Genomic DNA, 12,223 nt, shown 5'->3' on the forward strand with positions numbered 1-12,223 from the left:
ACGTGGACACTTGTCAAGGGCAACTCTTTTTAAGTAGGCCACTAAAAAACCAGCATATACTTTAGAGGTTCCAGTATGCATTTTTTCTAGTCTTTAAAAGTAACACATCTAATGTAAAGGTCTGTTACTAAACAGATGATAAATGTATACAATCAAATACTAACCCTGATACTGATTGATAACTGTACTCATGGTAGAAAAAAATAATATGGAAAACATTGTGATAAACTTCATCTTGTTTTGTTTTTTCCCCACCAGGACCAGAGTGCTAGATTTGAAGATGACGGGTTTACCCAATAATTCACTGAATGATACAACAAAAAGAAAAGAACTAGAGATAATAAAGGCATCCCTTTGCTTGTTTGATTTCATCTTCATTACTGCAGTTGGTTTGTTTATATTTAAGACGGTGCAGCAGAACTCTGAAATGAAGAAAAATGTTCAATACTTTCTCCTGTGCCATCATCTTCTATGTTGTTCTTTATTCTCCTGTTTTGGTGTTGCATACAATACAATACGAGCACTTGCTGTGGAAAGTCCCAAAATTGTACTCTGGATAATCTTTGGAGTTCAAGTAGCAATTGGAGAAGGAGTACTAATAACTTTGACTTTGATGACACTTAACAGATGCTTTGCTGTTTGCTGGCCTTTTAGATACATATCCTTGGTGCATGCAGTGAAACACAAAGTCATGATTTGTGTTTGGATAATAACAATGTTCAAATCTATGTGCTTGTTATTGATAGAAGGCATAGACAAGTCTACAGAAGATATGTTTGAAGTGGTACCTTCTTGCTCAATTGTCTTTGGTGGTCCTTTTGCCAGAACAACGGGAATTATTTTAATTTTATTTCTTGGGGCCATCATCATAGTTAGCTACTGTCTCCTATGTAGAGAAGGAAAACATGCTGGTCATTTCAATAGCTCAAATAACAAGGCCAGAAAAACTATAATTATTCATGGATTGCATTTGAGTTTGCTTCTATTTCCACCTTTGATAATAATCGCTGTTAAAAGATCCAATTTTATTTTAAATATAACAGCTTTTGTTGTTTTCTTACTTGCCCAGTGCTTTAGCCCTGTGGTTTATGGTCTGCGAAACAAAGAACTGCAAACCAAGCTATTCAACAGGCAAAGAATTAGTTTATGTACTGGCCACATGATAAATGGTAGAGACGTACAGCAGCCTCAGTTGAATGACTCTGAGTTAATTGATACTAGATGCGTCACTCCTGATCCTTAGTTTTCTAAGTGAACATTTGATCCAGCAGTGTAAAATAAGGCCTTGCATACTCCTAACACAAACTTATTCCATTATGACAATGATTAAATGAAATTTAACTGTGTAACTTAAACCATTTTCTAACCTTATTAGAGTGGCCATAGTGCCCTCTCAGATGTGGTTTGCAATACATGGAAAAAGTACAGTAGAAAATTGTGTATGAGAGGATGTGTAGATCCTGACTAGTGTTTGGCAAAGAGAGGGCTAGAAAACCTCTTACTGAGTAGAAGAGGAACCAGAATCTGCTTTCACTGGACTACAGTAAGACCAGGAACTGTGGGGGACAGGGTGGGATCCATTAGAGATAATTGTTCATTAGAAGGGAAAATATAAGGTGTGAATGGATTAGAAGTCACTATCTTTCCAAATGAGAAATCAACTTGCTGCAGGAACCTTACTTCTTAAGACCGGGAGAGAAATAAAGACTCTGGACCAGATCTCAGCTGATGTAAATCTCTATAGTCTCATTTACTTTAGAGGAGATATGCCAATTTACACCAGCTGTGAATCTGGCCCTCTGACTGTAGGAGCCTTAAATCTTAAGGGGTTGTGGCAATAAAAAGCCTGATTTTTTTTTCCTCTTAAGGCTTTGGTTGTAGAAAACCTCATTTCTACTTGTTATTGGTTTCTGAGAAATTTTCTTTGTCCAACTTTGTCTAGAGAAGGCCTAGTTTTAGTTTGTGTGGCAGCTGCTCGGGGCATCGAGGCCATTCACTGTCTGTTGTGGGCTGGCAGTGCCCCTATACCATATTTCCTGACACTGCTTTTATTCATTTACATTATGCTATGGCAAAGACCCTTGAAAACGTTGTGAAAACAAAAAGTGTGCAAATGATTGCACTTGTGCAGTAATGTGAATGTAGGACATTCCGATATGTGCCATTGTGGTTATGGAAATGGAATTCTTGAACGGGCCTTAACACAGATACAAAATATTGAAATATGCATTGTTAGGGGGCTTATTCCTTCACGCTCTTACTTCCCTGGTCCTTCTCACATGAACAGAGAGCAACAATACCCGAAGTCCGAAGGTGCAAACAATTCAATATTTATTGGGTGAACTTCCAGCAAGCATGATTCCAGTTTCCTTCCTCAGTGTCCCCCTTCCCAGCTCTGACACCACAGAGCCTTGCGTGTGTCCCTGTCTCCCATTCCCTGTTCCCATTCCCCCCCCTTAGCAAAACATGATTCCAATTCCCCACCTTACTTCCTGATTGACTGCAGACTATATAGTAAAACTTGAGTTCTGCTTAGCTATACCTTAACCAATCCTATATATATATAGAGAGAGAGAGAACTGGAAGGGACCTTGAAAGGTCATTGAGTCCAGCCCCCTGCCTTCACTAGCAAGACCAAGTACCAATTTTCCCCCAGATCCCTAAGTGGCCCCCCTCAAGGATTGAACTCACAACCCTGGGTTTAGTAGGCCAATGCTCAAACCACTGAGCTATGCCCCCCTCTCCCAAACCTAACATGATTATTTAACCAATTATAGCCCACCACCTTAATTGGTTTACACCCAACAAAATTAATTATACAGCAGACAGAAACAATCACAGAACCAGACAGAGATTATACAGACAAACAGTAGGGAAGTGGAGACTACAGTGATAGAACAATACAGAAATGAGGATTTCACATCCCAGCTAGTGATAAGTGAGTTCTTGCCAGACAGGATGCTATCAAACTTTCCTTTTACATCTTTTAGGCTCTTCCCTTTCTCTGGAGATGATAGGAATATCAGGACAGGATTGTATTCCTAACAGCCCAATAGCACCTTATTTCAATGTGACTAGTTTGGAATGTGAGGATGTGACCATACACTTCCCAGTTTATGGCTGGCCTCTGCTCCTTAGCCTAAGAACCAGGCCTCAGACTGTCACAGTAAGAGAAGGCCCTTACACAGACAGACAGTGATTTTGATTCTTTCTTTTATACCTCTATAACTAGCTAAGTGATAAGAATACACCTAAATTCTTAAAGTATAGGCCTTTGCAGACAGGCCTGAATATCTATATCCTAACATGCATTTGTTCCAAACCTGTTTACTTCCTAGTTTGGAAGTAGCCACTTTGCAAACACCAATCACTCTCCGTACAGTGGTAATTTGCTGGGATGACTAGTTGCAGTTGTTGTTATTATCATTTATTATTTATATTACCATAACGCTTAGGGGTCCTTGCCATAGATCAGGATCCCATTGGGCTAAGTGCTGTACAAACACAGAAGAAAAAGATCTTCCCTGCCCCAAGGCACTAAACAAGTACCTTTCTGCACTACTGCAGATGGTTCATCAGCGCTGTTTTTAAGTCAAGCAGAGTTTGAACATGGTTCTTATAACTGTATTTAATTTTTTTTAAATGTACACTATATTTTAAAACATGTAAGGCACTTCTGCACTGCTTCTTTCCATAATATGGTTTTCAAGGTACAGGAATTATTGTTGAGGTTTAAAAAAAAAAAAATTCACTTTTATAAAAAATGGAACTGGCTTTGGCTGCATCTGCTCTCTGCAAATCTTCTATGGACAGGAATACTCTTGATAGAAAAGGCCTAAAGATTTGATGGAAAAGGCCTAAAGACCTAAGTAGAACTAAGGACATGCATTTAACCATGTATTTAATCATGTTAGCTATTTGTTAATCAATTTAATTGGCTCACTTGGCTCACAAGTATATGCAGCTGTTTCCCCATATCTCCCCAAGGTTTTTAGTGCAAAGGGTCAGCAAATGTACCTTGTTTTCCCTTCAAAATGACAAATGTATCCGCCACAGATGTCTCTTGTATCCCCCTCCCCAAAAAGTAATATATGTATCCTGTGTAACCTATTATCCATAGGTCAGCGTAATGACGCAAAAGAATGAAGGCTAAGTTGTTTGTTACTGGTTATAAAAAGGGCCTGTTCGGCCATGTAAGGTGTGTCTCTCTTCTGGCATTAGCCGATCAGAGCACCCGCTCAGCTGATCAATCAATAAAGAACATGGTACCCGTCTTCTTGTCTCTCCGTGCCTCCTTGGTGTAATTAGGTAAGCTCCGGGGAGAACGGGCCCTATTCGGCTAACAAATTGGCGACTCCGCCGGGACTTCTCTCCCTGTAGGGGACGCTGACCGCCGGCCGAGGACGACTCCGGAGAGTGGCCACCTTGAGCTGTTGGTTTGCTCGAGCTCCGGGTCGCCACAATCGGCCGGGACGGCTGCGCCCCCTCTATAGAGAACTCCAAAGGACACGGAAGCGAGACGGTACCAGAAGAAGGGGAGGTCCGACTGCTGGACGCAGCCACTCCGGGCGGTAAGTGCGTTTACCTCCTGGGTTTTGAGGAATAACGCCCCCGAAGTGTGGGTTGGACAGTGGAAGCCCCTTAGGCAGCCTGTGCACAGGAAGGGTATATGAGTGTTAAAAGCTGTGACAGTATTATGAATGTCTTGTTACTGTGTTGTTAACGTCGAATGAGTAACGTCCAATGAACAAATGTTTTGTGGTCATGATAACTAAACCAGGCAACGGCTTATGAATAATTTCACTAACTTCACTAGTCCGTGGGCCGTACTGGACAATTACTGGGACATAGAAAAGCCCCAGGGCTTGCTTTTATTCCTGGTAGGGGTACTGTTCTTTTTCATTTTAATGATATGCTGGAAGCCAAAATTGTGATAACCAGGTCTAGGACTTAAACCGACTCTAGCCGCACCGAGATTCCTGCGAGGGGAAACCCCGTGACCAGGATATCTTGATCACAAGGGGGGTCGGTCGAACCCGTGACCAGGTTTAATTAAACACGAGCATAATGGGGTCCGGACAAGGCAGATATGCTGGGACACCCTTGGAATGTATGTTAAATAATTGGAAGGCGTTTAGACGCCAGGCTGATTATGGAATGGTGTTATGTAAAGATGATCTGATAAAATTCTGTACTGTGGAATGGACGACATTTGGGGTGGAATGGCCCATTGGGGGAACACTTAAATTAGAAACTGTGCAAGCTGTGCATGACATTGTAACTGGGGATGGACATTGGGACCAGTATCCCTATATAGACATTTGGCAGGATCTTGTAGCTAACCCCCCCCCCCCCGGCTGCGAAAATGTAAAGCACAAGCCATTGGGGCCTTGATGGCCTGTGCCCCTGTTAGGCACCTTGGTCGTCCCCCTGTTAAGAAACCCTGTCCACCAGCTGTGATTCCTTCTGCCCCTGATCCTATGCCCCCTCCTCCATTGTATCCTGGCCCTCCGATCCTGCCAGAACAGTCCCCTTCACCTGAAAGTGATACCCCAATGAAAAGATCAGGAGAGAGTACTAGAGAGGATCTCAGCGATCAGGACTTCTCTGATCCAGAGCCCTCTACGAGCTCCACAGGCTCTGCGGTGTCTACCCGCACTAGGAGCAAAACTGGCTCCGGGACGGCCCAGGGGGAATGGAACTTAGCAGAAAACTACAGCCCTGGGGACACAAAATTCACTTTTATTAAGAGCCCCGTAGCAGCAAAGATAGCCCCAGTGCACCAACTGCCCCTAAGGGAAACTGTAGCCCCCGGAGGTGCGCTCACTATGATATATGTCCCCTTTACTACGAGTGACCTATATAATTGGAAGCACCAGAACCCCCCGTTCTCGGAGGATCCCGCTCCACTAACAGCAGTCTTTGAAACCTTGGTCTCGGCCCATAATCCTACTTGGGGCGATATGAGAATTGCTCTAAATACCCTACTAACTGCGGAGGAGAGGCGTTTGGTCCTCTCAAAAGCCCGTGAAGGGCTAGCAGGAGGGGGAGCGAGCGCAGCTGATTTAGCCGACCAGCTCCCTGAGACTGCGCCCAACTGGACCCATGAAACTGGGGAGGGTCGAGACCTCCATCGCAGATATGCTGTAGCTATAGTACAGGGGATGAAACGTTGTATTAGAAAGACTCCAAATTGGGCCAAGCTGTATAATATTCGACAGGAAAAGAATGAGAATCCAGCCGCCTTTTATGAGCGCCGGTGTAACACCTGTAAAAGATACACAGACCTCGATCCGGAGGATGCCAATGGGAAGCGGGTGTTGATTCCCCTCTTCATTGGACAGTCCTACGAGGACATTAGGAAAAAGTTGCAGAAATTGGATGGGGCATCGGGTAAAAATATAGAGGAGCTCTTGGAGATCGCGTTAAAGGTTTATGATCGCAGAGACGATGAGGAACGGAAAAAGGGGGCCCGCATGCTAGCGATGGCCCTGCGGGAGGGAAGTGAGGAAAAGGGGGGCAAGACTAAGGGGCGAACAGGACCACAGGGGAAGGGAAAGGGCCCCCGTTTGGGACGAAATCAATGTGCTATCTGTAAAGAGGAGGGACACTGGAAGAACGAATGCCCCCAGCGACACACTATGGGGGAGGGATATAGAAACAAAGTCCCACCCGCGCCCATCTTTTATAACGGCGCGGAAGAAGGGTCGTTTGTATAGGGAGGCCGGGGGACCCAGCGGCCCCTTCTGGCGGCACAGCCTGCCAGCCTGGATCCCACGGTAACAATTAAGGTAGGGGGCCGCCCAATTGAAGCCCTTATTGATAAAGGGGCTACCCTTAGTTTGCTTCCCCTCGCAGAGGCTCCCCAGGGAAGGGCTCAAGGGTGTACTATAGTTCAAGGGATAGAGGGACAAAACATAAAGTTGGAAAAAACTCTTCCCCTGCTAGTGAAAGTAGGGGGCCATCATATTGCCCACCAATTCGTTTGTAGCCCTTCCTGTCCCATTGCGCTGCTAGGACGAGATGTCCTTACTAAATTACAGGCGGAAATCTCGTTCAATAATAATGGGACTATGGAAGTTAGGCTCCCTAAACAACAAACCTCTAATTATCAAATGGCCCTTCTGAGTGCTGAAAATCCCCCCCCGGCGCAGCCGGAGGGTGAGAGGGACCAGCTGCCGGGGGTTAACTCTAAGGTCTGGGCTGAGGAGGGAGGTTTTGCTCGGGCTCGAAACGCTCTACCAGTGCATATTTCCCTTAAGGAAGGAAGCCGCCCAGTCCAAATTCGACAATACCCCCTTAAGTTAACCACTCGGATCGGGTTGAAGCCTCTGATTCAAAAGTTTTTGCAGTACGGCTGGCTAAGGGAAGGCACTTCCCCATACAATACTCCGATAATGGGAGTGCCTAAGCCTAATGGGCAGTATCGATTGGTCCAGGACCTAAGACAGGTTAATAAGTTAATAGAGGCCCCTTATCCAGTTGTCCCAAACCCTCATACTATCTTGGGCCAAGTCCCCAGGAGCCACAGCTGGTTCTCTGTGATAGATTTAAAAGATGCTTTCTTCTCTATACCCCTTGATCAGGAGTCTCAGAAACTGTTTGCCTTTGAATGGGAGGACCCAGATACCCATTACAAGGCTCAGTATCTCTGGACTGTTGTCCCTCAGGGACTTACATGTGCACCCGAGATTTTTGGCAGCCAGCTAAAAAGAGATCTTGCCCCGTTCCTGGCTAGACACCCCTCGTGCAACATAGTTCAGTATTGTGATGATCTGCTCTTAAGTGCTGAGACGGAAACAGCTTGTAGAGAGCAGACTATAGAACTCCTTAATTTTCTTGGGGCTCAGGGGTACAAGGTTTCCAGGGAAAAAGCCCAATTGGTTAGGCAGCAGGTCACCTTTCTCGGGTATCATCTTTGTCAGGGACGTCGTAGCTTGGGTAAAGACAGGATCCAAGTTATACTTGAGAGTCCTCAGCCCCGAAGTCCCAGAGAGTTGAGAGCTTTCCTGGGACTAACCGGTTTTTGCCAGCTTTGGATCCCTGACTACGGAGGGAAGGCCAAACCACTATACGAGTCCCTTACTAAAGAGGGTCTGCTACATTGGTCATGGACCAAGGAAAAAGAAAAAGCATTTCAAGAGCTTAAAAAAGCCTTAGTTCAGCCTCCCGCTTTAGCTTTCCCGGATTCCCGGAAGCCGTTCACCCTATACGTTCACGAGAGGGGAGGGGTGGCATCTGGAGTCCTGTGCCAAAAGTCGGGACCGACCTGGCGACCTGTAGGTTACTACTCAAAGGTATTGGACCCGGTTGCCAAAGGCTGGCCGGCTTGTTTACGAGCCGTGGCTGCGACCGCTCTCCTTGTGCAGGAGGCTGAAAAATTAACCTTGGGTGGGGATACTGAGGTTGTGGTGCCCCATGGGGTACCCCAGATACTGGGAACAGGAGCCGGGGAAAAGCATCTAAATCCCAGTCGGCATACTAGATATGAGGTGGGGCTTTTGTTGGCCCCTAACCTGACTTTCAAAACAGTTAGTTCCCTCAACCCGGCTACCTTACTGCCTGATCCCCAAGTTCCCTGTAGGACCCGCCCCACTCATGATTGTATTGAAGTCTTGCAACAAGAGACTAAACCTCCCCCTGATCTCTCAGATTTGCCCTGGCCCAATCCCGATATCGAAGGATACGTTGATGGATCTAGTTATGTAGTAGATGGGAAGCGGTTTACAGGAGCAGCCGTCGTAGTTAGGAGTGGAGAGGTGTACAAGTTTAAGCTTAGCCCCAATTTATCTGCCCAGGCGGCGGAGCTGGTGGCTCTTATTGAGGCTCTCCGGTTAGGAACTGGGAAAACTATTAATTTGTATACTGACAGTCGTTATGCGTATATGGTGGTGCATGCCCACGGAACCCTGTGGAAAGAAAGGGGCTTCATTACGGCTTCAGGCCAAACAATAGCCCATGGGACCCTTATTAAGTCATTGCTTGAGGCCCTGATGCTCCCCCTCCGGGTCGCCGTAATACACATGCGTGCACATGGGAGGGCCCCTGTCATAACTATAAAGGGAAGGGTAACAGCTCTCCTGTGTACAGTACTAAAATCCCTCCTGGTCAGAGACTCCAAAATCCTTTTACCTGTAAAGGGTTAAGAAGCTCGGGTAACCTGGCTGACACCTGACCCAGAGGACCAATAAGGGGACAAGATACTTTCAAATCTTGGGGGGGGAAAGGCTTTTGTGTGTGCTCTTTGTTTTAAGGGGTTGTTCGCTCTTGGGACTGAGAGGGACCAGACATCAATCCAGGTTCTCCCCATCTTTCTAAACAAGTCTCTCTTATTTCAAAATTGTAAGTAAAAGCCAGGCAAGGCGTCTTAGATTTACTTTGTTTTCTCAACTTGTAAATGTACCTTTTACTAGAGTGTTTATCTTTGTTTGCTACACTTTGAACCTAAAACAGAGGGGAGTCCTCTGAGCTCTTTAAGTTTGATTACCCTGTAAAGTTATTTTCCATACTGATTTTACAGAGATGATTTTTACCTTTTTCTTTAATTAAAAGCCTTCTTTTTAAGAACCTGATTGATTTCTCCTTGTTTTAAGGTCCAAGGGGGTTTGGATCTGTATTCACCAGGAGTTGGTGAAAGGAAGGAGGGGGGAAGGGTCAATTTCTCCTTGTTTAAGATCCAAGGAGTTTGGATCTGTATTCACCAGGGAATTGGTGAAAGGTTTCTCAAGGCTTCCCAGGGAGGGAATTCTTGAGATGGTGGCAGCGGACCAGAGCTAAGCTGGTAGATAAGCTTAGAAGTTTTCATGCAGGCCCCTACATTTGTACCCTAAAGTTCAAAGTGGGGATACAGCCTTGACAGCCCCTGAAACTGAACAGCGTAAATATAATCGATTGGCTGATCAGGCCGCGAAAGAAGCCGCACAAGAAGGAGCCACATGGCTTCTCTGGGTTCAAGATACAGAAGCTAAAACCCCAACTCCCCACTATACAGCAGAGGAAGTGTCCCATGCGCGAGCCGCAGGGGCCCAACAAGTTCCCTCTGGGTGGTGGAAGTTGCCTGGGGGAGAGATTTTCGTACCTAGACCAGTACTCCAGGAGATTCTCCGATCCTTACATAAGGAGGGACATTTGGGATCAGGAGCTATGGTCGATTTGGCTACCCGGTCCCTTAGGGGATTGGGTATACATATGGAAGCCCAAAGAATTGTTAATAACTGTTCTGTTTGCCAGCGAACAAACCAAAAGGGGTGCGCCCCCCCCCCCCCCGCTCCAATGGGAGGCCGGCCCTGGGCTGCCTATCCTTTTCAAAGGTGGCAGGTGGACTTTGCTGAAGTTCCCCCTTGTAGGGGCTATAAGTATTTGCTTGTTTTTATTGACCAACTTACTGGGTGGGTAGAGTGTTACCCTACACGGCATTGTCAGGCACGGGCAGTCACCAAAGCCCTGTTACATGAAATACTTCCCCGTTTCCATCTCCCCGAAGTAATTGAGTCAGATCGGGGAAGCCATTTTATCTCCCAGGTGGTTCAGCAGGTGTCGCGGGCCCTCGGTATCCAATGGAAATTGCATACACCTTGGAGACCGCAGAGCTCGGGCCAAGTAGAGAGAATGAATAGAACTCTCAAAGATACTCTCACTAAACTGTGTATGGAGTCCGGTTTAAAGTGGCCTGATGCTCTGCCACTCGCCCTTACCCGCATTCGGAGGGCCCCGCATAAGGGCCTGAAACTTTCACCCTTTGAACTGGTCTTTGGGTTCCCTCCCCGAGTACTCATCCCGGGGTACCGAGAGGATGTAAACTGGGAAGTAGGGAATGACTCCTTGTGGAAGCAGGTTTCTGCGCTACAATCTGTTTTGTTACAGCTACATCGATACGCGGCGCCTTTCCAGACCCTTCCCTTGGATCAACCCGTGCATTCATTCCAGATCGGTGATCAAGTCCTTATCAAAAAGTGGAAGCGTGATCCCCTCACGCCACGGTGGGACGGCCCGCACACTGTATCGCTCATCAGCCAGGCCGCCGTTAAGGTTCTCGGGAGCGACAAGTGGACACATCATACACGGGTAAAGCGGTTTCTGAATCCAAACCCGGAGAGCAACACAACTGAAGAGGACAACAGCCCTCTGTCGACTCCGGCTCCGGAAGCCCGGGGTGGCACAGGTGAAGACTCCACCTGGGAGTACCAAGGACTAGAGGGACTAAAGGGACTGTTTAAGAGAAAGGGACAATGAGGTTATCCTTTGTGTTTCTGTTATGTATATTCAGTTATTCATGTGGTTGGGAAAACAGGTTTTTGCAATTAGGGGAAATAATAGCAGGTTCCTTTAACCTTACCAATTGTTGGGTGTGTGGCGGTCCAGGAGAGTTAAATGAGTGGCCCTGGGTAGCCCAGCCAGTACAGCCCAAATGGTGGCTAAGTAACTTAAGCATAGTGCATGATGAAACGGAAAGGTGGACTGAGGATAGTGGCCCTTGGCGGCTCTATTCTACTGGAATGGGTTCTCTCTGCCTTAATCGAACAAGACGGGAGGGAGTGTATATGGGAGAAAGTAAGTGTAAGTGGACTCTCTCCCCAGGACTTGATTGTTATGATTACGATTGCAACACGTATGACTGCGCTCGATATCAAGGGCGATGGAACCAAACCCATGTAAAGCTGACTAATAATAGCTGGGTAAGATGTTCCTACTGGAATCATACGGGCGAAGGTTGTAAGGCAGTAGGATTGGACGGGTTCTTTGATGCCCTCTTTTTAAGTTGCCAACGAGACAATACCACTAGCAAGGATCACGTGGTTCGGTGGTTTCAATGGGCATGGCAGCACTATAATGGCACCCGAATCAGGGGTTTCAAACAATTTTGGTCTGCCACCAATAAACCAGAACTGGGCTGTAATTGTGTTTGGAAAACGGGAGCTGGGGCGTGGAAATGCAATTACTGTGATTCTTACAATGAATCAACCATTGTGGGAGGGCCTTTAAGGCGGGGTAACTCTTTATATTTTGACCAACCAATGGATTCTGAAACCTGGGATGGCCCCTTTGCTAATGGGACCTGGGCCTTAAAAGGCCATTATTGGATTTGTGGATCCTATGCTTATCGCAGACTGCCTCCAAACTGGTCAGGAATATGTTATGTAGGATATATTAGACCTCTATTCTTTCTACTACCTCAAAACCAAGGAAATAAGTTGGGAATTAAAGTATATGATGATCTAATTAG

General features: G+C 46.2%; 2 protein-coding genes across 2 annotated transcripts; both read left to right on the forward strand.

Moving 5' to 3' along the window:
- Window positions 1-280: 280 nt before the first annotated feature.
- On the forward strand, window positions 281-1,243 carry LOC135883251 (odorant receptor 131-2-like). The gene has a single exon (XM_065410263.1). The coding sequence runs from the start codon at window positions 281-283 to the stop codon at window positions 1,241-1,243; it is 963 nt and encodes a 320-aa protein (XP_065266335.1).
- A 5,872-nt stretch (window positions 1,244-7,115) lies between these two features.
- LOC135884124 (uncharacterized) lies at window positions 7,116-11,232 on the forward strand. The gene is made up of 2 exons (XM_065411416.1): window positions 7,116-9,014; window positions 10,864-11,232. The coding sequence occupies exons 1-2, from the start codon at window positions 7,116-7,118 to the stop codon at window positions 11,230-11,232; spliced, it is 2,268 nt and encodes a 755-aa protein (XP_065267488.1).
- Window positions 11,233-12,223: the final 991 nt, after the last annotated feature.

Source organism: Emys orbicularis, chromosome 9 (assembly GCF_028017835.1).
Source record: "Emys orbicularis isolate rEmyOrb1 chromosome 9, rEmyOrb1.hap1, whole genome shotgun sequence".
NCBI lineage: Eukaryota > Metazoa > Chordata > Testudines > Emydidae > Emys > Emys orbicularis.